General features: G+C 43.1%; 3 protein-coding genes across 3 annotated transcripts; 2 read left to right on the forward strand and 1 right to left on the reverse strand.

Annotated features, from left to right (window-relative positions):
- Positions 1–3116: 3116 nt before the first annotated feature.
- On the forward strand, positions 3117–10056 carry LOC9271296 (ARF guanine-nucleotide exchange factor GNOM). The gene is made up of 2 exons (XM_015775315.3): positions 3117–4098; positions 6234–10056. The coding sequence occupies exons 1-2, from the start codon at positions 3379–3381 to the stop codon at positions 9744–9746; spliced, it is 4233 nt and encodes a 1410-aa protein (XP_015630801.1). The 5' UTR covers positions 3117–3378; the 3' UTR covers positions 9747–10056.
- Positions 10057–10132: 76 nt separating this feature from the next.
- LOC4333661 (uncharacterized) lies at positions 10133–13985 on the reverse strand. Its single transcript, XM_015775316.3, has 10 exons — positions 13810–13985; positions 13615–13719; positions 12914–12975; positions 12744–12827; positions 12632–12663; positions 12472–12553; positions 12018–12249; positions 11165–11392; positions 10796–11088; positions 10133–10668 (listed from the first exon to the last, which is right to left on the reverse strand). Exons 1-10 carry the CDS (start codon positions 13831–13833, stop codon positions 10308–10310), a joined length of 1503 nt encoding a protein of 500 aa, XP_015630802.1. The 5' UTR covers positions 13834–13985; the 3' UTR covers positions 10133–10307.
- Positions 13986–19118: 5133 nt separating this feature from the next.
- Positions 19119–20606, forward strand: LOC107277135 (trihelix transcription factor ASR3). The gene is made up of 2 exons (XM_026023876.2): positions 19119–19821; positions 19914–20606. Exons 1-2 carry the CDS (start codon positions 19215–19217, stop codon positions 20342–20344), a joined length of 1038 nt encoding a protein of 345 aa, XP_025879661.1. The 5' UTR covers positions 19119–19214; the 3' UTR covers positions 20345–20606.
- Positions 20607–27838: the final 7232 nt, after the last annotated feature.

Genomic DNA, 27838 nt, shown 5'->3' on the forward strand with positions numbered 1-27838 from the left:
CCACTCAAGAATAATATTAGCCACAAGTTTCACAGTGCTATGTAGTCTTAAGTGGGGTCCACAACAATAAAGGAGATCTTTTTCTTGGCTTTTTCCCCTCTCCCCTCAACAACCGACACTTTTGCCCCTCTCCCTCTCTCCTCAACCCACGCACTCTTCTCCTTCCACTGCGGCATGGTCCATGGAATACACAAAGCAGCGATGACGGGCTCCGCAAGGGCGAGGGCGATGGGCGGCCCAAGCAGCGATGGCGCGGCGGCCAGCGGGAAGCCGCGGCTGACGGGGCTAAAAACCACCACCGAGCTCACCCGATCTGAAGTTTGGCGGCGGCTCCGCGGGGAGGGACGGTAGTAAGTTCCTCGGTACAGCGCGGCGCGGAGCGGGGGCACGGTGGCAACCCCCCCTCGCCCGCTCTTCTTCTCCCACCGGCGGAGCAAATTTAGCGGCGGCCCTCCTTCTCTAAGCGGGTGTCGCTCCCCTCCCTCTCCTCAACGGATCTGCCGGCGGTGAGAGCGACGGTCGGCGAGGGTTTAAGCAGCAGCGGTGGAGCTCGGCAAACGTAGATTAGGCATTGACTATGACCTCCCGGTATGTCGTTCCCAACTCCGGTCGCCGTCTCTCCCGACTCCCGCGTTGGAGGCAACGAACTATCTCGGGACGACAGCCAAGCGAGGATTTCCTCTCCCCTCCCTAACAATCTCCGACGAGGAACGGGTGACCTATTTTGGCTCCTAGTTCTTCATTTGGTCACAGGAGAAGCATATGTGGCATGGAATCTTTGATTTGGCCGACTTGGGCTGAATGCCATATCAGTGCACTATGAATGGCCTGACAGGGAAAAAGGAGGAGGCCGACCTAGGCCTAGTGGGGAAGGCAAGTGGCCCCCGGTTGCCAACCATGCTGGAAAACTGGGGAGGAGGCCCTAGCTGTCGTGACGTCGTATTGATAGTACGTAGATGCCGAGAAATCCTGTTAGTAGCACAAGTGTAAACATTATGCCTCTTGGCAAATAGAAATGAATACTCATCAAACACCGCATGACTTAAGTCTAGTGGATTTCGAGAACAAACTTAAGTCTAACTGCAGTCTGGATCGATATAACGCGTGTTGGGTACTACGCGACTTCACACAACGTCCATGTATTGACTATAATGATACTTTTAGTCCAGTGGTCAAACTGGTAACTATTCTCACTATTATTGGTATCGCAGTTTTTCGTGATTAGCTTGTTCGCCATCTCGATGTCAAAAATGATTTTCTTCATGGCATACTTCAAGAAGCTGTTTATTGCATTCACCTGCTAGGTTTCCTTGACTCTAGTTTCTCGGACATGGTCTGTCGCCTGAACAAGTCTCTCTATGGACTTAAACAGTTAAACAGGCCCGCGTGCTTGGTATAGTCGCTTCGCCAACTTCCTACTCTCGATTGGTTTCATTGAGGCTAAGTCCGACACTTCTCTACTCATCTACAGACAGGGCACTAATTTGGTATATCTGTTGTTGTATGTCGATGACATTGTGCTTACAGCGTCCTCTGCATGCCTGCTTCAGTTAGAATTCTCAATGAAGGATCTTGGCTCGCTTCATCACTTCCTCAGCATTGACATCACTCATCAGTCCTCTAGTCTTTTCTTGAGTCAACTACAGTATAGTCTTAAGATTCTTGAATGAGCTAAGTTGTCTAATTGCAAGCCATGCACTACTCTGGTCGACACTAATGCTAAATTGTCTTCTCTTGATGGTGCTCCTATTGCTCTGATTCGACCGACTTTCGCAGTTTGGATGACACTCTACAATATCTCACATTCAACTAGACCTGATATCTCTTATGCTATGCAACAGGTTTATCTTCATATGCAAAATCCCCGTGAGCCTCATCTTGCTGTGATGAAATGTATTATGCGCTATGTTAGAGGCACTCTAGATTGTGGTCTACATATCAAACACTCTTCTTCGACTAATTTAATTGCTTATTCTAATGTTGATTAGGTTAGTTTCCTTGATACCATGAAATCCACTTTTGGATATATCGTCTTTTTTTTGGCGACAACTTGGTTTCATGATCTTCGAAGCGTCAAAATATTGTCTCTCGTTTTAGTGCTGAGGTTGAGTACAGGGCTGTTGCTGAGACCAATTGGCTTTGTAAGCACTTGCGTGGGCTCTACGTTCCTCCTATCGAGGCTACTCTTGTCTACAGTGATAATGTCAGTGAACCACTCGTCCAATCCATCCAATCCAGTACAACATCACACACACCAAACATGCTGAGTTTAATCTCCACTTTATTCGTGAGTGCTCAGATGTTGGTGCAGTTCGAGTTCTTCATGTGCATATTTTTGCATAGTATGCTAACATCTTCACCAAAGACCTTCCTTCTTCACTCCTCACCAAATTACCAAGTTACGATCCAATCTTCATGTTTGTCCTAATGACGTTGCGACTATAGGCGTGTTAGAATTGGTTTATTATTTCATGTGCCTTTCCTTCTCGGACTCTCTCTCTCGTCCTTCCGATATTGATTGTTTAAGTCGGTTGATTCGGATACGGTTGGTTAGTTCCGTTCCTATATGCACTAGTGTCCTGAGTATTCAATTTATTGTGTTGCGTTATTTTCACTTTCTTAGGCCCAGTTCGATCTCCAGATTTGGAGACAAAATTTTATTGCACATAAACGAGAAACCTCATTAGCACATTATTAATTAAGTATTAACTATTATAAATTTGAAAAATAGATTTATTTGCTTTTTAAAACAACTTCTATATAGAAACTGTTTTAGAAAAAAAAAACCCACCATTTAATCGTTTAAAAAACGTGCTCAAAGAAAATAAGAAAGTTAAAGTTTAGAGTTAATGAATAGAGCAGGGCCTTAATGCCTTATTCTTATCACTCTCGATACGAGTTTTCTAGTCGCAAGTGCCATCCGGCCCAAGTACTCGTGCAGTCTTGTGCCCCTCGACGCTTGCTCGCTCGCTGCTGGCTGCTGCTGGCTGGCTCAGCCGCAACGCAAACTACGCAGCCAGTTGCCTCGCCACCGAACTCGAGCCCAAAACACGGGGGCCCCTTGACGGCTTTGACGCCCACCCCGAAAAGTCCATCGCGATTCGCGACCTCCCCTTGCAACCAGCACTACGCTACTCCTGCTTCCTTCTCCTTCCCCCAACCCCAGCCAGCACGGCGCGGCGCGGCGGAAAAATTAAAGCGGCCACGAGCGAAAAGCCAGGCACGCACGCACGACGGGCACGAACTCACACCCCCTCCTCCCAACCTCGCCGTCTCCTCCCACCACTCGGCCACTACTCCTCCTCCTCGCCCGATCCGCCGCCCAGATCCGCTATGCTGCGGCGCCGCCTAGCCTAGTCGCCGCGGGGGGGAAGCGGAATGGGGCGGCCAAGGCTGCCGGGCGCCGCCGGGATCGACCCCATCGCGGAGGAGCCACCTCATTCCGCAGCCGCCGCGGGGGATGGCGGCGACGCGGCCGGCCTCGCCTGCGCGATCTCCGCCGAGGCCAGCGCCGTGCTGGCCGTCATGCGCCGCAGCCTCCGCCACCCGCGCGCCGCCGCCGACGACGCCGCGGCGGACCACCCGCTCGTCTCCTCCCTCAAGGCGCTGCGCCGCCTCGTCTTCTCCCCCTCCGCCGCCGCCGCGCCCGCGGGCGCGGTGCTGCGGCCCTTCCTCGACGCGGTCCGCTCCGAGGACGCCGGCGCCGCGGTCACCTCGGCGTCGCTGGCCGCGCTCCACGAGGTGATGGCGCTCATGGGCCCGTCCCTCACGGGCGCCGCGCTGCGGGAGGTCGTGGACGCCGTCGCCAGCTGCCGGTTCGAGGCCGGGGCCGAGGCCGCCGCCGAGGAGGCCGTGCTGATGCGGATGCTGCAGGCGCTGCTCGCCTGCCTGCGCGCACCCGCCGCCCCCGCCCTCGGGGACCAGCACGTCTGCACTGCCGTCAACACGTGCTTCCGTGTCGTCCACCAGGCCGGCGCCAAGGGCGAGCTCCTGCAGCGATTCTCGTGGCACGCGATGCACGAGCTCATCCGATGTGTCTTCGCCCGCCTCCCGCAGATTGGGAGTGGTGATGGGCCTGACGGTTCCGTCAAACCAGAGGTAATGAGCAAATTTTGCTTTGCTATTAATAGCTAGTACTAATCATGTGAATGCGATCATTCATTAGTTTTACAAACATTACAAACAGCAATAAACTCCACACGTTATTTGAGTTTGTGTTGTACCCATGAATTTCATAGGGGCTACACACAAGGATTTAATGCCAACTAGTATGACTTAATGGATGAATTCCATGTGGCTGGTTCAGCAATGTGCTGAACTGAATATTTGAGTTTGCATCTAACACTGCAATGCTATTTTGATGTCTAGAAACTGATACATGCGCTAAGAATTACTTCCTCTGTCCCTAAATATAAGGGATTTTGGTTGGACGTGGCATATTTAGTACAGCGAATCCGAACAGGCTTCTGTCCAGATTCGTTATACTAGGATATGTCACATCCAACCAAAATCCCTTATATTTAGGGACGGAGGGAGTATGTGATTAAATGAACCTCACTTCACTATGCTGTGCTGGCCTGCTCAAATGAATATTGGTATGACACGTTTGGTAGGTTTTAGAAATAGTGGAAGTTTTTTTTTTCCTTTTTCCCTTTCCCCTGCATTTTGTAAAATAGAATGCGCAAACATGCTGAATCCGATAACACTATCTGGCTACCTGCATGTGTGACTGCTTTATTATTTTCTTTTCGAACTCGGAAAACAACCATGTTTTGTTTTCACTGCACCAATATCTTCTGTTCAATCCATCCTCAAAATTCTCCTTTAAAGTAGGCCGTATTCAGTTGGTTTTATAATCATTTATTCAAAAAGTGGGTCTATCGATGTTTCCCTGTTCCTTCCAAACCCAGTTTCCAGTTTGTTCTCCCTCAGGAACCAGTTTTAAAACTGGATTGTTGAGGCTGGTGATGTTTTGAAATCAGGACCATGTACTTGATGGTTACTTTGATAAATGTCAGTGACTTCTTTTCCAATATTCAGTTTCAATACCTCGAAACTGTCGTGCAAGTGTGGTATGTTTTTATGCGATGCACTATGTTGTTGCTGAGGTCTGCAATGTGCATGTTTATCCCAAGATTTTAGTCACTATTCTGCTATGCCTGTTTCTAACCAACTGATATGCTTCTCAACTCTTCATTTGCAAATTTGACAGAGAATTTGTAGTTTGTAAGCTCAAAACAGTAGTTCCTCACTTGGGAACCACTTACTCAGAAACAGTAACAATAAATAATGTTTGAACAGTCCAAGTTCCCAACAAATTACCATATTTTTTATTGCGTTTAGCATGGAACTGATTGGAATCAGGAGATCTTGAAACGAATTGGAGGTCATAGGGATAAACCTAGCTCCACGAAGAGAATTAGAGATATCCACTACCTCACTGGAAGTATAAAATAGTAGTTTTTCTCATCTCACCATAGATTTCCTACCCTTATCTGAAGGGACACACTTGATGTGCACAAACAGAACTTGTGCATGATGAAATGTTAAAGTTTCTGACAAATACCAAATTATGTTGTTTCAACTTTATTTAAGTTTGACACAAGACCTGGTATCCATTATTTTATTCCATAATCTGGTTGGGATAATTGCTTTCTGCTGTTTTCTTTTTACTTTTTTTTAATCCCTAGTCCCAATGGTGTTTTAATTTATGAATGCAGACATGGTGATCTAACACCATAATCATAAGGGCCTTGTTATCACCAGCACTTCTACAACCTCAATGACACAGCCATGCTCAGCCTAAATGGTTTTGCTTGGACACTTCTGGTTACCTTGCATCTTTTAGCTCACCCGCTGTATCTTGCATGCTGTGTTGCCAAGTCTTTTTGTTGAGCAAAACAAAGTCGTAAAGGTGGCCTTTTTTAGTGCCTGTCAACTGTTTTAGTGAAAGGCCGTCTAGAAGGTTGTCAACATTAAAGATATGTAGTGATTAAGAGTACACAGAAAAACCTTCAGCCCAATCATGTGTTTGGATTTATGGTAAGGTGAAAAATTTGGCTACTTTTGTACTACTATTAATGAATCCATCTCAAGTTATGTCCAGGTAAAATAAAATTTTAGTGCTGAAAGGGTCCATAAAAGTCTTACAAAACACATTTGTATTAATTTCCCTATCATGTTTACAACATGGCGCAGGTTTACCTAGTGCTTTTTGTATGCTACTTGTGCAGATGGGTGGCATGGATAAAAACCATCCTTTTGGGATTGGACAAATGGAAAATGGCAATGGGAGCTATGCATCTGAGGCAGTTACATCTGATGAGAATTCTGCAGATGGCAGTGGCATTGTTGTGGAGCCTTACGGGATCCCATGCATGGTGGAGATTTTTCATTTCCTCTGCTCCCTCCTCAATGTTGTCGAGCAAATTGGAGTTGATGAAGATCTGCCATTGTTTGCTCTGAAGTTGATCAATTCAGCAATTGAGCTTGGTGGATCTTCAATTCGTAAGCACCCAAAATTGCTGTCATTAGTTCAAGATGAGCTTTTCCGAAACCTAATGCAGTTTGGGTTGTCCATGAGCCCACTTATCCTTTCAATGGTGTGCAGCATTGTGCTAAATCTTTATCATCATCTCCGGACTGAGCTCAAATTGCAGCTTGAGGCATTCTTTTCTTGTATAATCCTAAGGCTTGCACAACCCCGATTCGGAGCAACATATCATCAGCAGGAGGTTGCAATGGAAGCTCTTGTTGATTTTTGTCGACAAAAGAATTTCATGGTGGAGATGTATGCCAATCTGGACTGTGACATAACCTGCAGGAATATTTTTGAGGAACTTGCAAATCTTCTGTCAAAGAGTGCATTTCCTATTAACTGCCCATTGTCTTCCATGCACATTCTTGCTCTGGAAGGTCTGATCTCTGTGATCCAAGGGATGGCTGATCGGATTGGGAATGCTACTTCACGCCCTGAGCTCCTGCCTGTGGAGCTTGATGAATACACTCCCTTCTGGACTGTTAAGTGTGAGAATTTTTCAGATCCTCAGCATTGGGTGAAGTTTGTCCGTCAAAGAAAGTATGTCAAAAGAAGACTAATGATTGGTGCTGATCACTTCAACAGAGACCCAAAGAAGGGTCTGGAATTTCTTCAAGGCACTCATTTGTTGCCTGAGAAGCTTGATCCCCAAAGTGTGGCTTGTTTTTTCCGCTATACAGCTGGTTTGGACAAGAATCTTGTAGGAGACTTTCTAGGCAATCATGATGAGTTTTGTGTTCAGGTGCTTCATGAGTTTGCTCAAACCTTTGACTTCCAGGAGATGAACCTTGATACAGCTCTGAGACTATTTTTGGAGACATTTCGTCTGCCTGGAGAATCTCAGAAGATACAGAGGGTTCTTGAGGCTTTCTCAGACAGATACTATGAGCAGTCCCCACAGGCTTTCGCAAACAAGGACACTGCTTTAGTGCTTGCTTACTCAATTATAATGCTGAACACTGATCAGCATAACATGCAAGTAAAGAAGAAAATGACTGAGGAGGACTTCATCAAGAACAACAGGAACATAAATGGGGGTAGTGACCTTCCGCGTGAGATGCTGTCTGAACTATACCACTCCATATGCCGAAATGAGATTAAGACCACACCAGAGCAGGGTATGGGATATTTTGAAATGTCTCCCAGCCGCTGGATAGATTTAATGCGGAAGTCGAAGTCAACATCTCTGTATATAGTTGGTGATTCTCAGCCCTTTCTGGATCATGATATGTTTGCTATCATGTCTGGTCCTACTATTGCTGCCATTGCAGTGGTGTTTGATCATTCGGAACATGAAGAAGTTCTGTTGGCCTGTGTGGATGGCTTCTTGGGTGTCGCAAAAATCTCAGCATTTCATCATCTTGAAGATGTTTTGGATGATCTTGTCGTTTCTCTCTGCAAATTCACCACTCTTTTAAACACCTCTTTGGTTGAGGAACCAGTTACTGCCTTTGGGGATGACCTGAAGGCTAGATTGGCAACTGAGACATTGTTTACCATAGCTAATAGATATGGGGACTACATACGTACTGGCTGGAGGAATGTTTTGGATTGCATATTGAGGCTGCATAAGTTAGGCCTTCTTCCTGCCCGTGTTGCTAGTGATGCAGCTGATGATTCAGAAGTTTCTGCTGAAACTGTCCAAGGAAAGCCTACTCATAGCTCAATTTCCACATCTCATATTCCAGTTATGGGTACGCCTCGGAAATCCTCTGGACTTATGGGGAGATTTAGTCAGCTGCTGTCACTTGACAGCGAAGAACCAAGGTCACAGCCCACTGAGCAGCAACTTGCTGCCCATCAGAGAACTCTACAGACGATTCAGAAATGCCGAATAGATAGTATATTTACAGAGAGCAAATTCTTGCAACCTGATTCACTATTACAACTTGCTAGGGCACTGATTTGGGCTGCAGGACGACCTCAAAAGGTTGCCAGCTCACCAGATGATGAGGACACAGCTGTATTCTGTCTGGAACTGCTAATCGCAATTACGCTTAACAACCGAGACCGAATTGTGCTTCTCTGGCAAGGAGTTTATGAGCATATTGCCAACATAGTTCAGTCAACAGTTATGCCATGTGCTCTTGTGGAGAAAGCTATTTTTGGACTTCTGCGCATATGCCAGAGGTTATTACCATATAAAGAGAACCTTGCGGATGAGCTGCTGAGGTCATTGCAATTAGTTCTCAAGCTGGATGCGCGTGTAGCAGATGCATACTGTGAAAACATCACTCAGGAGGTTGCACGCCTTGTCAAAGCAAATGCTGGACACGTAAAATCACAAATGGGCTGGAGAACTGTAGTGTTACTGCTCTCCATTACAGCTCGACACCCTGATGCTTCAGAAGTAGGCTTTGAGGCTATCATGTATATCATGTCCGAGGGTGCTCACCTTTCACTATCAAATTATGCTTTCTGTATCGAAGCGTCACGGCAGTTTGCTGAATCCAGGGTTGGTCTAATTGACAGATCCATTCGTGCCCTGGATCTGATGGCTGATTCAGCCAATAGTCTTGCCCGATGGTCACAAGAGACAAAAGGGACAGGCGAGGAAACTGACAAAGTGTTGGAAGCAATCAGGGAGATGTGGCTCAAATTGCTGCAAGCACTGAAAAAGTTGAGTTTGGATCAGAGAGAGGAGGTGAGAAATCACGCGCTAACTTCGCTTCAGCGATGCCTAACAGCAACAGAAGGGGTGTGCCTTCAGAGCTCCACATGGTCACATGCTTTCGATCTCGTCATATTCGCGCTGCTGGATGACTTACTAGAGATCAGCCAGAATCACTCGCAGAAGGACTACAGGAACATGGAAGGATCCCTTGTGCTCGCCATGAAACTAGTCGCGAAGGTCTATCTGCAACTACTGCCAGATCTTTTTGGGCTAAGCAGCTTCTGCAAGTTGTGGCTAGGAGTCCTCAGCCGGATGGAGAAGTACATCAAGATCAAGGTCCGTGGCAAGCGCAGCGACAAGCTGCAAGAGCTGATCCCTGAGCTGCTCAAGAACATTCTAATTGCGATGAAGAACAGGGGGATCCTCGCAAAGAGGAGCACCATTGGGGGCGACAGCTTGTGGGAGTTGACATGGCTTCATGCGAATAACATCTCGACGAGTTTGCAGTCTGATGTTTTCCCAAGCCAGGAGTATGAGCAGCACAGCAGTGCCGGTAGCCCGAGAGGACCCAACGGCGTTGAGTCCCGGGACTAGAAAGTTCAGAAGTTCAGGTGGTGATGGCTGGTTGATGGTTCGGCGTGCCGTGGAGTGTGCAAGTTTAGTTATTATGTTACTAGGTTTACCAATTGCTTGCTTTCTTATCCACTGAAACGTAAGGTTTTGATATTGTAATTGCAATGCGTGCCCCCATTGTAAGTTGATCTTGTAAGTTTTGTAGTAGTATTCTGGCGAGCTCGCGGACCAGTTTTTACAGTCCTTGTTTGGAGTTGCTGATGTTCCGTGTAAAGGGAAACCGTGACAGCAATGTGACCAAGTTGACAAGATCTCACATTCACACTGCTAATCTGCCGTTTTAACAGTTACTACTACTTTAATGCATTGAAGTCAGAATGTAACAAAAGAGAGCTTGAACCGAACAATTTACACACACAAGCCACCGCTATCTTTTATTTGAGTCGTATAGTTTTAATACAATGAACATACAACCAGGCACCGGTGCGAACTCCTGCCACAGCAATTCTCGAAAGGATTCAAATCCCAGTCGGTTATCCTCAATAATCACAACAATCCCAGAATGTATTTGGCTCCAGGCCTTCAGGGGTGGGTTGCGCCTCCCTGGATATGATCGCTCACTGGTGGGGGGTTGACCACAGGGATATCCAAGCTGCCGCCTTCTGATTCTGGGGAGACCTCCCGCACATCGGCGATCAATGCTTCCGACTGCTGGAAACTACCCCACTCCGCATCACCGATAGGACGGATGTCGACCCCATCCACGGCCAGTTGGACTTCAGTGTTATCATTGGAAACTAGGACAGATCTTGAGTCACTCACACAAGCTTTGTCGACATCGTCATCTGATGCATCGACGTGCTTTGTCAAGGGAGGGGAGTTATCGGTGCCGGAGCATGATTCAGATCTCTCTTCGCATACCTGCTTCGTGCTGCTTTGCTCTCTGCATCAGTAGGTTCGTGTTTAGGTCAATGACAATGTTGTAATGCATAACTCGTGAGATGCTTCCATCTCTTATATAAATTTCTCTTTTAACTCAGTAAATGCAGAACACATAAAACAAGACAAACCTCTGGACTTGTGATTGAAGAATACCAACAAGGGATAGAAGCTCCTCTTTTTCTTTCTCAACAGCATGTAACTTTTCAGCAGCTTCCTTTATCCGAGCTGCAGCATCTGCTTCAGATGCCCTTACCTTCTCATCTGCTCTGGCAATAGTTGCTTCTTGTATTACTGCTTGCTCTCTAGCTTTCCCTAGCTCAGTGCGCCACATATGAGCCTCCTGAAGTGCAGCATCTCTTTCCTTCAGCAATTGGTCCTTCTCTTTACTCAAGCTAATTACCTTTTCTTCAGATTGTCTTAGCTGTAATATCCATAGACCATTTGGAGCATGAGAATTCAGAGCATTCGAAATTCAGATATTAAATATAACTATTTACCTTGAGCATGGATTGTTCCATTTGTCTTTCCATTGCTTGTCTTAGGCGCTCGATCTCCGAACATAGAAGTCTTCTCTGTTCATCCATCGTATGGGCTGCAGAAGCAGCAGCTTCCGCAGCCTCTGCAGTCTCTGTTAATTTATTTGCTATTTCCTTAATTGTAGCATCCCGAGCACGAATATCCTTGGCCAAATTCTGCAACTCCTCATCTTTCACCCGAAGAGTCTCCTGAGGAATATGAAAAGTAGAAAATTGACAAAATAATGCTCATGAATAAAATCAAAGATACCCAACCATGTGCCTAGCAGCACATGCATGAAAATTGAAACCTAATAAGCAAAGATGTAACCATCTAAAATGTTTAGAAATGGAAAACATTGTTGAACAAATCATACCAAACAGTGTAAATTTATGTCATACAATATTACAACAATTTTCAGACTCCCAATAAAAGCCAAATCTCATCTACTTATAATTAACCAGGTATGTTCTGTGGCATAAATTTGCACCAAGTTTATACATAATATATTAATCTGGCAATCTAGCCTGAGGCAACCAACCTAATATTACACTAGCACAGGTTGACAGCAACGATGTAAAGCATGTAGGAATATTGTCTGCAGTTCGTAATGCCCTGTATGAAATCAGTACCAAGTGCGAATACTAGAGTGTGGTCTGCTTCATAGGTAGAGATGGGACACCATACGATTTAAAACTAATAAAATAGAAATGTTATCACAGAAAATATTTGAAAGCAGCAAAGTAAAGATTATCTAGAAGAGCAAGACCACTTGCAATATGAAACAAGATTTTAGATGAGAGAATCTATCTTCGCTGAGAAAAGAATGCATACCTTCATGATGGTTAAATCATCAAGTTGACCTTCCTTTGGATTGTTTGCACCCAACCCAAGAGCTGCCCTCATTGAAACTTTCATTGCTGCTTCTATCTCCTTGGTAGCCTCCAAAGCAGTAGCGTTGGCATTAGCAACTGCTGTAGCAACTGTACCTAACGTGGCAGGAGAGCCGTTCCCAGCCAAAGAATTCACTGCTTCTTTATGCGCTTGTAGTACTAATTGTGTTGCACTGTTTAAAATAGATAATATCAGCCCAAGATAGAGTGGTAGCAATTCTCCTGCCTACACCTTTTTCAGAGAGAGAGAAAATACATCGCATTCATTTGCCCGTTCATATTGGAGTATGTGTGTTTGCAGTAATGTTTAGGAATTAGCATTTGTAAATGACTGGCAGTGGGCAGCAATCTGGGAGTATGACAATATTTGACAAGTCATGGATCAGAAAGCTTACAGCAACGTAGATACCCAAGCCTTTGCAGCACCAGGAGTTTCAGCACAAAGAAAGTAATCCTTTTTTTGAGGAGTTCCAATGTCTATCTGAAGTCAAGGAACACTAAAAACTAAAAGCATATACACTCCTTAAAAAAACATTGAGCAAGTGTAAAGGATACAGAAACAGCAGCCATCATACTTTGGCATCCCTCTGTAAGAATTTGAGCAGTAGTTAGTTCAAACTTCGAAATACCATACCAAGAAAAGTTTATATACAGTAGATAATCTTACTGGAAATTTACAGGGGACAAGGTAATAGTGCTTGAAGCATCAAATATAATGGTTCCTTTAATGGCAGTTTCATTTCTCCGAATTCTGCAACAAGGGAAAAAAATGAGTACAGAGAAAATAGCAGGAATTTAATTGGTATTTAGTCACAAAACTTTCAAAGTTCTCCATACTTGTATTCCATCTTTCCTGAAGTAGGGTCTAAAATTACCCATCTCTCATTCCATTTCCTCAACTGTACGACGGAAAAAAATCGAAGAGGTTAGATTGCTGCCGTGATTTTCACATTTCAGAACAAACTATGTTTGCTAGTTTCCACTGATTGCATTTGTTTGAACAGAATTGGTCCTAGTCGATTCACTAGATTGTATTTTCCTGGTCAGTAGCAAATTCGTGTGCACCAATGTATCAACGGCAGGCGCCCTATGACTTATGTTTATCTCAAAATAAAGTTCATTCTACCCTTGGAATAAGATTCACCTGGCTTCCCCTTTCTCTCTAGTCTATCACACTAGACTCAAATACCACAACATGGTTACTTGGACGATGCCACCGACAAAGGTCAATGCGATGCTCCTAGCTCTTACTCACCAAATCTCACATACTCCCTATCACTTCAACAAAAATCATTCCAAGAAATCGAACAGAATAGCTACACACATAATCGAACCATAATTTCTCCTACCACCAACCAACCACACATCAAAATCCCTAATACTCGCACACAAGAATTCTCAAGGGCAGACTCAAATCGAACCATTCAACACCAGAAAAACCTCATAGATCAAACCTATCACCAAAAACCTCGCCTAATAAACACCCCCCATACAATCCCATCACACCCGCTCACGAAATACGACCGGCGAGACCATACCGTCTCAGATCGCTTCAGCAGTGGCCCCTGCAGCAGGTACCGCCCGGACCCCGACGAGAGCTGCCGCTTCACCTTCTCCAGGCTGCTCTCAGTCTCCCTCGCCCTCTGCAACCCAAAAAAGAAAAAAAAACTCTCATAAGAATCGCCGGAAATCGGGGGAAAAAGTCCCAGAAACATCCCGGGTCGTCGTCGTACCGGGGAGCTGCCGTTGGTGGCCATGGCGAGGAGAGGGGGCGAGCTGCGGAGGGGAGGCTGCAGGGCTAGGGTTTTGGGTGGCGGAGACGACGGCGGCGACGGCGAGACGGGGCCGGCCGGTGGGGGGTGGCGTCGACCGTCGAGTCGAGTCCAGATCGGTGGATTTTTTCTTCTTCTTTTTTTTTTTGCTCGCTGGCGGAGAAAATGCTTGCGCTACGCTGCCCGAGGATACCCGCGAGCTGTTGGTGTTAGAGTGGGCCCGCCTCGGCTGCCACGGCTGTCAGTGACTGGTGGCCTGCTTGGTTTGTGGGGGGCACCGGTTGGGATACTGCAGGGACTTCGCTTATCTAAATCGCTTTATTTATTAATAAATAATAAAAAGATATTTATGTGTTTATCTAAATCGTTTATTAATAAATAATAAAAAATATTTATGAGAGTAACGAAATTATTTATGTGTGTTCATAGTGAATAAAGTTGTAAAATAACCTATAATAAAAACAATTAAATTTAAAAATTGAATTTGTTTAAATTTTGATTTATACAAGTATAAGCATAGGCAAAATAATAAGGTCTCAAGTTGTTTTATTTTGTAGAGAAAATCCAAAAAATATCATTAACAAACACCCAATCTAAAAAAGCTATCGACGAGTACAAGTTCCACAAAATACCATCATACAAGCGATTTTGTTCTAGAATTGCCATCGTCGTTAGGGTTCCGTCCATCCCGCGTCGTTAAATATACTGTTCATCATATAACACTGAAAGCTACTAAAGGAATCCTAACGATAATGGCATTTCTAGGACATATTCGCTTGTACAATGGTATTTTATGGAACTCGTACTTATCGATAGTATTTTTTGGAATTTGATGTTTGTCAATGGTATATTTTGGATTTTATCTATTTTGTATGGTAAAATTTTGGCACAAGGATTAAGGTTTATAGTGTATTATAGCCGCTATTATCGGTTAGAATTATCATGGTAGCTTCGTAATGTTTTTTGTCAACAGTTCAGGATTGACATATAATGTATTATACTACTTTCTGACTCGTAAAAAATATTAGAAACATCAAGAGCCTGCTACTTTATGCACATACGGTTCGTGCTTCGGTGCTTGATTATAAATTAATTGATGTCAACAAATATATCTTGTCATAACTACCACATGGTTCCTAAATATGCTTTTATATATTCCTTACTTTCTTATCACTTCATAGGTGATTATGATCACTATCACCTGACTATGATCGAAGTTGGTCACCGGCATTGGCAAAAACTTGTTGAAAAAGTTATTAAAAGAGAAATTTCACCCGAGATATATTGTGGTTCATGGTCGAGCTGTCAGATATCACTTTGCATAGAAGCAAGAAAGGATAAGAATCGGCTGGTTTGAGCACAAATAAAGAGTAAAGTGTACGGACACGTCACGTCACGTCCATGTGGCATTGCCACATCAATGCCACGTAGGATCCTAGAGGGGATGGGTCAATTTGGGACCTAAATGATACACTTTGACAAATTATAAGACCTGAATATGTATTTTGAGAGTTTAAGGACCTATATGACACAACCATACAAGTTTAAGGACCGCCAATACACTTTACTCACAAATAAATTAAGGCTCTATTTAGCTGAGCAGCTGCAGCTTCTCTTAAGAATCTTTAGCTTCTTCAAATAGTTCAAATTTGCATCTAAATTCTAAGAATCTATAGCTAATTAATAAACTCAAGAAAATAAACTAGAAGCCAAAAAAATAAAAAAAAGCAGTTTTTCTATATTCTTAGAAGCTAACTATCAACCCAGTACTTCTAATAAACTATTTATATTCCTTTGAATTAAATTTCATCCGTAAATATTACTCTATTTGTACTCTTTCGTTTCATACTATAAGACACATTGACTTTTATAGAAAAATATAATAATATTTTTTAAAAAAATATTATCAAAATATATTCAATGAAATAATTTGATGTTATATATGTTATTAAATTTCTCGATAAACTTTATAAACTTAATCAAAGAGTCTTATAATATGAAACGAAGGGATTATATTAACACACTAATCATCTTTAATGTTCTCTGATTCAATTTTCTTCTCTTTTTGGTATTTAATTTTTTTTGTCAAAATACTTGTTCTCATAATGCAAAGAATTTTAGAGATGTTTTTCATCTCGTTACTTTTCATCAATACATTCATATTAGTACTAGTACTCCTTACAAGAAATTTTAGTGCTTGTTTCTGAAAGATGATTAGGATGTAATTCATGAGGGTAGCAATTTAATTTATCATACCTTCTAATTTAGTGTAAGATTAACTAGGACAATAAATAAATTGAAATCAATTTTGCTATATATCTGTGACAAATTTTCTCCTAATAATTTGACAGATGTAATTATATTACAATCGTAGTGTAATTATACTATATTTTGCATGTAATTACACTATAACTTGTATGTGACTATAGTGTAACTTATATGTATAACTTTCACATAATTTTGAAACATTAAATTTGTTTCAAGATTTGTGCAAGTGAGGAAGGAAAAAAATCACAGAATGCACACATATGAAATGATTCGTTCTCATGACCTCGATCCATTTCACCGAAATAGCATGTTACGGAGAGATTTTTTTTGAAAGTTACATACAAGTTACATGTAAGTTGCAGTATAATTACATCACAATTGTACTATAATTAAATTTGTCAAATTTTTAAAAGAAAATTTGTCGACAAATTTATAGGTGATCCTACATATCCCTTGCGCTGACCTCTTTTTTAGCTTGCAGACGATTGAGGCTCTAAACTTGCTGATAGCAAACCGAACGAACATGCTAATATGTATGGGCATTTGCAATGATCCATTTTATTTAATTTATTATTTTTAGAAGTCAATGCTCCATGTATATATAGCTATATAGCTGCTTATTAAACCGATCGAGCATTACGATATACTTCCTCCGTTTCATATGATGTAAGTCATTCTAGCATTTGCCACATTCATATTGATATTAATGAATCCAGACATATATATCTATATAGATTCATTAACATCTATATCTAGATTCATTAACATCATTATGAATGTGGAAAATACTCGAATGACTTATATTGTGAAACGGAGGGAGTAGCTATCATCCTAACTTGAAGAACATGTACAATAATAATTTTGACCCTTTTAATCAGGGTGACGCCATCTATCATTTTCACCAGATACATGCACACATATCTTTGGTATTTTTTTACAATTTATGTTACAAGATAGTCCCTCCAAATTAGAAATATACCCAAAGGTCAGCACCAACCGCATATTGCGCCACCACTGACACCTAGTAACTCCCTCTGCTTCTATATTAATTGACGTTTTAGACAAGGTTGAGGTTAAACTTTTATAACTTTGACCACCAATAACTTTAAAAATATTAAGTTTAAAGAAACTAGAAAAAATATATAGATTTGTCTTTCAAAACACTATAATAAAAGTAAACATGCATTTATTTATTGTATATATTATAATAGAAAAATAAGGTCAAAGGTATATCTTATAGAGCGTGTCATTGTCCAAAGCGTCAATTAAAATGAAGCCGGAGGGAGTATCAAGTTTATTAATACGGAACAGCTTCACCGCTGATGGCCCTAACATAGACACTGCATACGTACCTCTAAATTATCTTGACATTGACATTTGGACACGTTACTAGCTTTAGGTGTACTAAGTGTCGATGCTAGGGTAGTTGGTGCCGACACATTAATGGTTAGCACCGATAGCTTTGGTGTCGATCTGATAACCTATTCTCTTGAATGTACGTTTTACCATGCTCTATTAGTAAAATAAGTTTTGTGTTAATTTAAATGACCAAGATAAAGAGATTACAGCATATCTTTTCATAATTCCACGTATATATTCACATCATCACATGCACCTAAAGGTCCTTGGAGCTGGTGGCTAGCTAGCTGCAAAACCCTCTACGCCGGTCAGCCCCTTCCTTCCTTTGTCCAGCCTTTTTCTCTGCCACCACCCGCCATGTGATGCCTGTGAGGCCTGCGGTACATTTGCTCCCCCCAAGATTCATGTTAATTTAGCCATCCACGCATCCTCACACATTGCCAAAGATGGCACTTATTATGTGCTAACATGGTGGCCTTGCTCATGCATCATACTGGCCCCCTCACTGACTCACCAAATGATTGTTGCTTTGTATGGATACTTAGTTTAATTACTAAATTAAGGTGAACAAGTCATACAAAGCTAAGGGCCATTGTTAACTAACTATAGCCTGCTATTTTTTTTTTGTTGAGACAATTTAAGTTAAACATTCAAATATGCAACCCTTGAGTCCTTGACCATGAAGTTGATCACCCCTGTTTTCTTGACCTTAAACTCCTCACGTATGCACGGGAAGCTAATAGGGAACAAGATAGTCAAACCCTAATACACCCCCACCACATCAAGTCAAAAAAGCCAACAAAAGGGGGAGTGATGAGAAAGGCAATGCATAAGAACCAAACAGCTAGATGCTCCTTTTCTTCTCAGTTCTCACATGTCCACTCATTTAGTACATTCTTGCTAACATTTACTATATACCCTGTGATTAATTAATTATGCATGCAAGAAGTTGTTATTACTAGCAATGGTACACTGCTGTCTTCCCTTACTAGCATTAACTATATACCCTGGGATTAATTGATTGTGCATGCATGAAGTAGTTATTACTAGTACTAGCAATAGGACATTGCTTTATTCTATCCATACAATCATGCAGTCTATTTAAGCCTTGTTTTTTTTTCCTTTCTACTAGTAATCCACAAACATTTAATAATAACAAATATACACAATATAGATTATTTGTGTTATACATCCCTCCATAAAAAAATTAAGATTAGTTTTCATTTACAAGCACAGAGGAAAAACAAATCAAACTGCGTATGCCAAGTGCGCGGTCATATTTACAATCGGATTTATATGATTTAGTTTTTCCAGGTGTAAAATTTGATCTTGCGTATTTAAGGAGGGATATCTAACCTAATGAGCTATATTTACAGAATTTTTTTAAAACCATTTAGACTGTAATACAAGAAAAAAAAGATAGAACATGCTAGATGGTGGAGATGTACCCTAGAGTAGCTTGAAGTACATTACATTTTCCCACTATGGCTCTGTTTAGATTCCAACTTTTTTTCTTCGAACCTTCAACTTTTCCGTTACATCGGAATTTACTACACACAAACTTTCAACTTTTCTGATGCATGTGTAAGTGTGAGATCTCACCATGCTATTGATCACCATTCCCAAATATCTAAGCTAGCTAGCTAGTTAGTGTGCCTCCTGAATCCTGGGCTTTCACTAGCTAGTGCTCACTACCACACAGCCACACACAACAAAGCAGAAAAAGTAGCTCGCTAGCCATGGACGCCGATGTGCTTCTGGGCCAAGAAGAGGATGAGGAAACCATGAACGCCGCCATGGCGGCCTCCACCGCCGGCAGCGCGATGGCGGCGGCGGCGAGGGAGTACCGGAGGGGGAACTGGACGCTGCCGGAGACGATGCTCCTGGTGGAGGCCAAGAAGAGGGTGAGCGACGGCAGGCGGCCGGCGGCGGACCAGGGGCTGGCGCGGTGGCGGTGGGTGGAGGACTACTGCTGGCGCCGCGGCTGCCGGCGCAGCCAGAACCAGTGCAACGACCGGTGGGACAACCTCATGCGGGACTACAAGAAGGTGCGCGCGCACGAGCTCGCCGCCGCCGGCGGCGGCGGTGGCGGCGGGCCGGCGGAGAGCTACTGGGTGATGGGCAGGACGGAGCGGAAGGAGAAGGGCCTCCCGGCCAACCTCCTGCGCGAGATATACGACGCCATGGGCGAGGTCGTGGAGAGGCGGCCGATGAGCTCCGGCGGCGGCGGCGGAGGCGCCGTGTTCTTGGCCGGCGCTTCGTCGTCCGGCTCCGGCGGCCTCGCCGACGTCCCGGCCATGGCCATGCAGGCCTCTCCTCTCGCTCAACTCCTGCCCCGACCTCTCGGTACTCTCTCTCTCTCTCTCTCTCTCTCTCTCTCTCAAGTGCCATTTATCTTGTGCTGATGGACATTTTTGTACGGTTGCTTGGTTAACCAGAGGCGACGGCGAACTGCAGCTCGGGGTCGCCGGAGAGGAAGAGGAGGCGGCCGTCGCTGGACAACGAGCCACCGGGGGGCAGCACGCCACCAGCGACGACAGGAAGGCAGGGTCACCAAGAACACGACGACGACGACGACGAGTACGCTCATCATGGCGCCGACGAGAGCTCCGACGACGACGGCGGCCTGGGCGGCGCGATCGGGCGGTGCGCCGCGATCCTGTCGGTGGCGCTGGAGAACCGCGAGGCCTCGGAGGAGCGGCGGCACAGGGAGGTGGTGGCCGCGGAGGAGCGGCGCGGGCGGGCGCGGCAGGCGCGGCGCGAGGCCGGCGAGCAGTGCATGGCCGGGCTCGCCACCGCCGTGAGCCAGCTCGCCGGCTCCATGCTCGCGCTCGCCGCCAAGCGCCGGGGCCCCGCCGCTCCCAAGTGAGCTCGACGATCACGCATGCATGCACACGCATCAGGTCACGCCGCCATGCCATGCGCTCGCGGCGAAGAGTTGGCGATGCATGTGAGTGGCTAGCATGCTTAGCAGCTGTGTTCTCATGGAATCTGGCAGGTCGTCTAGGGTAGCATATGCAGCTAGCTATGGCACGTACTCCTACCGTACGTCCTACAGACTACGCGGGTATATATATATCCGTATCATTCTCGATCGGCAGGTGAATTGTTAATTTTGTTCATGTGTTGCATATATACTTGCATGGTTGATGTGTGTTAGCTAATCGATGGTGTTAGATCAAGCGCCATATTTAACCTAGGGACAACCTTAGAAAACTACCGGGTGAAGTTTTCAGTCATGAAAATGCCACAAATTTCAATGGATTTTTTAATTGGCTAGAATTGCATTGAAATTCGTGAAGACTCTTCCTCTTCACCTTATCTTTTCTCTTTGCCTTTTATTGAATTGAGGTCACTACCGCCTCCTTACCATCTGGGCTCACTAGTGAGCCCTGCCCGATTGGCCTCCCTCCTTTCCAATCACCTTGCTCCTACTCCCTAATTTATAGGGGGCGCAATGTCGTCGCCTTTGCTTGTATTCCTTGTTTCCAACGGCTCATGCTGCCAAGACATACCTGTTGCCCCAACCGCTCCAGATCTGATTCTCCTACTAGCCTACCACTGACCCTGTCCATCCTCCTCCTTCATCACCGCGACTTCAGTTGCACCACCTTTGTTCTCATCGCCTGCCATTATCCATCGCTCATTGTCGGTTTGCTACCTCCCTAACCATCCCTCTAAGTCCGAAAAAAACCATCCTCTTCCACCTCCCCCAACTCCGATCATGAAATTCTAACTTAACTTAATCCACGCGTCCTCTACTGGAGTCGGGTGTCGTCAGTGATAGGGAAGATGAAGGGATTAGCGGGGAGCTCGTAGTCGTCGCCAACATCGCATATAATCCCTGTCTGCTACTTCTCCCCTCTCTTCTTGCCTCCGTGGTCTCGCTCTCTCTTGGTTGGATGTTGGAAGGCGAGGCATGACTCAGGAGGCAGGTGATTCAGATTTGGACATCTAAAATCTAGCATTCCCCTTAAGCTATATTACATTACATATTTCTTCAAGAATTCATTTGCATCAGAACTTCATCTAAAAATACAACAGATTTGATACGTTTCTATATGTGTATACCATGTAAGCGTATCTTCCGGCCGTTGGTTTATTGTTGTCAAAAAAGAAAACGTTCATTGTATGCAGGTTAGCAAACTCGTCGGTTGATTACATATATGATCCTCTATACGATTCATTCTCCTTCTACAATTTGTTGTGATGATGCGATTGCCTTTACATATGTTAACTAAATCACCAGCTAGGATATATCAAGTTAATTTGGTAGCATCCAATTCTTTGTTCCGGCCCTTTTCCCAAGATGACTTTCAAATCCTCTCAACATGTGCCAGCGCTTCATCTCGTTCCATTGTCATTGTTCAAACAAATCTACATTTGAATTTTTTTTAGTAAATACTGCTAGTAAATTATACCCTAAAAGTCTTATAATTCCAATCTGAATACATCATATTTAATTATCATCCTCTTTCTTCCGTTCTCAACCTCTACCAAACCTAAGCTACTTTCCTCTATTTGATCGGCCCCTAATTAACATGGCGGTCGTGGTTCACAAAACCGATAAAAACCGCTTGATATATATTTGTGAAATTTCAAGGTTTGAATCAATTTGAGCTGACAAGCTACTTAGTAAACAGTGGTCGAGTTAAAAAATCCAAATGAAAATTTAAACTTTTGACTCATTTAGTCTAAATTTCACTGGTTTTCATATTATTTTTTTTAGCAATTTTCACAAAACGGACATGCTTGATCGGGAGCAGTTCAAGCTGGGAACGGTTTTGTGAACCCTACTAGGGACTGGGGGAGGCAAATCCCTTCTTTCTGTAAAGTTAAGATCCAAAAGTATGAATTTCCGTGCCTAACTTTAGTCGTCCGTCGTATTTAAATTTTTTTTATAATTAGTATTTTTTTCTATGAGATGATAAAATATGAATAATATTTTATCGTGACTTATGTTTTTAATTTTTTTTAAATTTTTTTTTAAATAAGACGGACGATCAAAGTTGGATATGGAAACTCATAGTTACACTTAAAATGGGACAGATGGAGTACTATCTACGGCTAAAAAAAAACGCCCCACAAAAAAAACAAATGAAATGAAATGACGGGGTGGCCACACGGAAGGTACAAATATTTGTACAATCTTTCTGCAGTAAGATGTGTCACACACTTCGATTTTATCCCTATGATCGAATGCGAATACAGTACAGGACAACGTGCAGCTGATGATATCTAGAGCGAAATTTGGCTTTCTGTAGCTCTGCTTCTGATGAACAGTGCAGAGGCCAGCAGAGAGGCCTGCGTGATGCTAAGCAGGCGACTAGACGTACGTACGATACAGTGATTCATCTTGTTTTATTCTGTCTGTTTACAAGGCACAGAGAGGCTTGGACGCTTGGTCACTTGGCTCTTAATTAAGGCCTTGTTTAGATTTAAAGTTTGCTCTTCAAACTTCCAACTTTACCGTCGCATCGAACTTTTCTACACATACAAACTTTTAACTTTTTCGTCACATCATTTCAATTTTAGCGTGGAACTAAACACACTCTAAGGCCTGGTTTAGTTCCCAACTTTTTCTTTAAACTTTCAATTTTTTCATCATATCAAAATTTTCCTACACACACAAACTTCCAACTTTTTTGTCACATCGTTCCAATTTCAATCAAACTTCTAATTTTGACGTGAACTAAATACACCCTAAAATTGCAGCCTTTTTTTGCTGCTGTGTTGGTTTTGTTGTCATTGCTCACCCTCTACCACTTTTAGACCTCTACCAACCAGGCCTTCACGAATTAAACTGGTTTATGTAACTGAAAGCCTGTGAAATTCCTGGGCGTGCAGGTTATTAGCAGCTAGCATTAGATATATCTTATTGGTTAAAAAAAACAGATGGTCTAATTGGTGGGATAACGAAGAAATTAAAGAATTCGTTATCCCAATCATGCTGGCTTTCTGTAATTTCTGATATATGTACTACTACATGTCTACTTGTCTCTATTGCTGTCTCGCTGTTACCCGTTAGTCCTTGGTAAATATTGAGAGGAGATACAACATATTGAGATTCTATTTGGCACAATTTTGAATCCAAGATTTATGGCTCTAAATCCAGGACTATGTTGATAGCATATAGTTAAATTATTTTGTTCATATTTTGGATGAATTTTAAAATTTTAAGCCACTATATTTTGTCATATAGACCTCAAATCTACCATGGATCTAAGATTTGGAGCTATAACAAACAAGAAAGGCTCATTTAGACCATTTTCATTTTTCTTGGGCTGCAACTTCTTATTTCCCTCTTGATTGAATTACTTCTAGCTTTTGCCGAAAAAATATATTGAGAATTGCTTAGTAATTTTCGCAGCAAAGTACGGGGAATCACAAAGTATATATGTGGTTGTGGAGACTTGTGCAGCGGTTCTTTAAAAACTTTGGCCACTGTTTAAGTGAATTGGAAATTAATTCTAATAAATAGTTGGTGATTATCTGGCTGATGAGAATATAGAGATTAATTAATTCCGATAAGTAGCTGGCTACTAGTTTATTTTTAAATTATATAATCACTGAGATTTGTAATTGAGTGGAAAATCTGAATTGTTTTAGGGGAGAGAGAGATTTTCAGAATAGTGTAAGAAGCTCCTAGAAAAGGAGCCTTAATTTTGAGGATTTTTACAATATGATATAAAGGTAGTATATAATAAACATAATTTATGAATATGTCACAAAATAAAAATTATATTATAGTAATTTCGTGTTTTAGTGCCTAATTACCACTAAGTCATATGTTCACGGTGGCGGTACGCATGGACTAGCAGTGGCTGTCGTTGTCTATGTTATTTTACTATATGCTCGAATTTACAGAATTGATACCATCCAATAGTATAGAAAAATAATTTTACCCTTTTAATTTTGCAGCACAATCTACTTAAGTAATAGAATAAATAAATAGAAACCCTTGGATCACTTATACTGTTATTAGAAGTTCTCATCTTGGCTCTATGGCTATGGTGGATCTGTCGGATGGTTTTTTCTCTCTTTTGCAGCGTGGTTGTACTGTCTCAGCTATCTTTCGACCATTCATATATGCAAGAAGTGTGTGTGTGTGTTGATCATCAACAATTATTATCAATTTTCGTACGTACATCAATTAATATACATTTTGGTCACACCAATTAATTCGAGAAGGAAGATCACCTTTACTCCGTGCCTTATCTTGCCGCAGCTAAAAAGTAAATCCACAGCAGCGCTCTGGCCGGCCTCTGTTTATACTCGAGAGATAACAGTCAAGGAAGAAGAGAACAAAGCAAGGGTGAGAGGAGGAGGCGCCAATTAACATGGGGTTTATTGCGCTCGCACCGATGCAATGCACCAGCAGCTAGCAGAGAGCATTCATGCAGGCATGCGTTGCACCAGCGAGCGAGAGCATTCGTTTGCTGGGAAGAAAGCCGGACAAAAATTGTTACTCCAGTAGTGACAACTGTGTGAGAAAGCTATTTACTCTGTCCCATTTTAATTGTAGCTGTGGGTTCCTATATTTTATATTTAACCACTTGTCTTATTTAAAAATCTTATAACAATAATAATAATAATAATTAGAGAATAAAACATAAATAGTATTTTATATTTATTTTTTTTAAAAAATAAAATAAAATAAACGATTAAACGCTAGACATGAAAACATGCCAATGCATACAGAGTAGGTCAGAGCAAAAGCTGCCCCGCGCAACCGGACAATACGCGCTGCGCCCCGTGGTGGCAGCCATCGATGCCACAGCCACAGCCACAGCCACAGCGCACAGCAGAGAGATGGTGGTGGTGGTGGTGGCCATGGCTGGGAGATGGAGATAGCTAAAAGCTGTTGATCGAGAGGTTGATGACGACGACGACGACGCAAGAGGACAGAGGAGGAGACGAGGAGTACGTACGTACTACGTGAGGCTCGGCTCGACTGGAGAGCGGTCAAAGGAATCTCTTTGCTAGACACTGCAACAACTGCATTTGTAGCTGCCTGCGTGCCTGCCTGCAGCCTCTGCCTCTGCTGCGATGCTAAGCTGAGCTCTTCTGCTGCTGCCGCGTCTGTGTGCCTCTGCATGCAATGCCAAATGGCGTGTCGTCCATCGGCATCGACTGCCTCTCCCGTCGGTTGGTAACGTACGCTGTTGGCACCGCATGAGGAGGAGGAGGAGGCTGGCTGGCTGGTTGGCCCCCGGTCAGCACCGGCGGCGAGAACTCGAGACGCTCGGCCGGCCGACCGCCGTCTGCCGCCCGTGCGAGTAAAATTAAAGGCCGGCCGGGATCGATGACAGCAAACGCGGATGTATTTTACTACTACTCTGCTCTTTGGTTATTCCGTGGCGGTTTAGTTGCCAAAAAAATTTTACCCCTGCATGTCACATCGAATATACGGACACACATTTGAAGTATTAAATGTAGTCTAGTAACAAATAAATTAAAGATTCCAATAGAAAACTGCGAGACGAATTTATTAAGCCTAATTAATCCATTATTAGCAAATATTTACTATAGCATCATATTATCAAATCATGGCGTAATTAGGCTTAAAAGATTCGTCTCGCAATTTCCTGGCGAATTGTGTAATTGGTTTTTTTTTCTACATTTAATACTCCATGCATGTATCCAAACATTCGATGCGACAGCGTGAAAAATTTTGTTTGGGAACTAAACAAGCCCTTAGAGACGGGCAAAATAAATATATTACTTCTACACTAATGGGAGAATTAAGCACATCGTTCGCCTCGAAATAAGTTATTTTTAATTCGTCTCATACGCGCTAATATGAAATCAGAAAGTCCAGAAAGCCCTCATTCTTTAAAGTCCCAATGTAATTATTTCTCTTTTTATATATTTTTAATATATTTATTCTATGTTTTCATAATTTACTTAAAAATGATTTTGTTTAGGGTAAATGAAAGGAGCTGAAAATAAATTGGAACAAATGGAGTATAGCAAATTGCACACTTGAATTGTTGCACCTTACACAGTCAGAGTGGTTGCCCTTGTATTTTGATTTGCACGGCCTGTTACCGGGTTTACAAAACCGCACGGTTGCCACGTGGTTATCGTGATTACCATGCACGGTAACCTTTTCAAGTTTTGAAACCACTCGTGGTTACCGTGATAGCCACCTTACCGCAGGGTCCGGTAACCGCGCCAAAAACAATAAGGGGAAACAGCCTTTCTTTTTGCAAGTGCATGATCGATGGAAATATCGATCTACTCGTTGAATCACTGGAAAGTTTAATTAGCAATGGTGTTTTTGCCGGTCGTATCTGTGCAATAACTGAAAATACCAGTACTTTCTCCATCCCATAAAAAACCAAACTAATATATTGGATGTGACATATTCTAATATTACGAATCAGGATATACCTCTGTCCATATTTATTGTAGTAGAATGTGTCATATCTAGTTCTCAGTTCGTTTTTTTTGGACGGAGGGAGTATATGCTTACATGGTCATGGACATAGTCAGACACTAGTAATATACTATAGTTTATCATATAGTGTCACACCCCAATCTGGCACCGCCGTACAACGGCACCTGACAGGAGCATGTCGTGGGAAAAACGGCGCGAACCGCTTCCTACGAAACCGCGATCTCAGTACCAGTCCCAGGACATAGCGCTGGTACCCACGGTGACGAATATGAATCATTGCAATCCTAAAAATAAATAGAGGACTTATTTACCTTAACTTAGGTTGCAGCTCAGAACAGCCCGAGAATGCAACCGACGACGCGGACGAAGAAACACCAACAACAGCAGCAGCAGCGGAACCAACGAACTAACACCCAACACCACAGGCGACGGCTGGGAACCAGGACGAAACCCTAATCTTCACTTTACTTCATCTTCAACTTCCGGGTGGAGGAACTATATATATTTATATAGAGCAAGGGTGAGTACTTTCGTACTCAGCAAGTCACAGGAATTTAGGTGTTTAATGCAAGCTTGGAAGAGAGGCAAGGTTGTTTTTGCAAATCTTTTGTTTTGAAATCATTTTGAAATCACTAAGTGATTTATTTCTTTCTAAGTTTGGGCCGAAAAGAGACTTGCGTCTCGATTCGACTTTAAGAGATGTTTTTCAACATCTCATTTGGTAATGTACTGACCTCCCGGGTCAGATCATTACTTCTCGGCTCCCAGAGCCATTCCACTTGATTAATCGGCTCCCAGAGCCTTTTCATTTTCTCGGACTCCCAGAGTCCAGCTGCCCAGCAGCACAACAATCCGCTTCCACTCGGGAAGCCTAGTCCATGATGCCCGTAGACATCCCAAATCACACAGATTCGTTTCTTGACCACTCAGGTCATCCATCTGCCACATAGGCTGATTCTG

The sequence above is a fragment of the Oryza sativa genome, chromosome 3 (genome assembly GCF_034140825.1).
Source record: "Oryza sativa Japonica Group chromosome 3, ASM3414082v1".
Taxonomy (NCBI): Eukaryota; Viridiplantae; Streptophyta; class Magnoliopsida; order Poales; family Poaceae; genus Oryza; species Oryza sativa.

Coding starts and splice junctions, on each gene's coding strand:
- LOC107277135 (XM_026023876.2), top strand. CDS start 19,215: ATGGACGCCGATGTGCTTCTGGGCCAAGAAGAGGATGAGGAAACCATG. Junction 19,822..19,913: donor ACTCCTGCCCCGACCTCTCG/GTACTCTCTCTC, acceptor TTGGTTAACCAG/AGGCGACGGCGAACTGCAGC.
- LOC9271296 (XM_015775315.3), top strand. CDS start 3,379: ATGGGGCGGCCAAGGCTGCCGGGCGCCGCCGGGATCGACCCCATCGCG. Junction 4,099..6,233: donor ACGGTTCCGTCAAACCAGAG/GTAATGAGCAAA, acceptor CTACTTGTGCAG/ATGGGTGGCATGGATAAAAA.
- LOC4333661 (XM_015775316.3), bottom strand. CDS start 13,833: ATGGCCACCAACGGCAGCTCCCCG. Junction 13,720..13,809: donor CCACCAACGGCAGCTCCCCG/GTACGACGACGA, acceptor TTTGGGTTGCAG/AGGGCGAGGGAGACTGAGAG. Junction 12,664..12,743: donor TTGTCCCCTGTAAATTTCCA/GTAAGATTATCT, acceptor AAATTCTTACAG/AGGGATGCCAAAGTATGATG.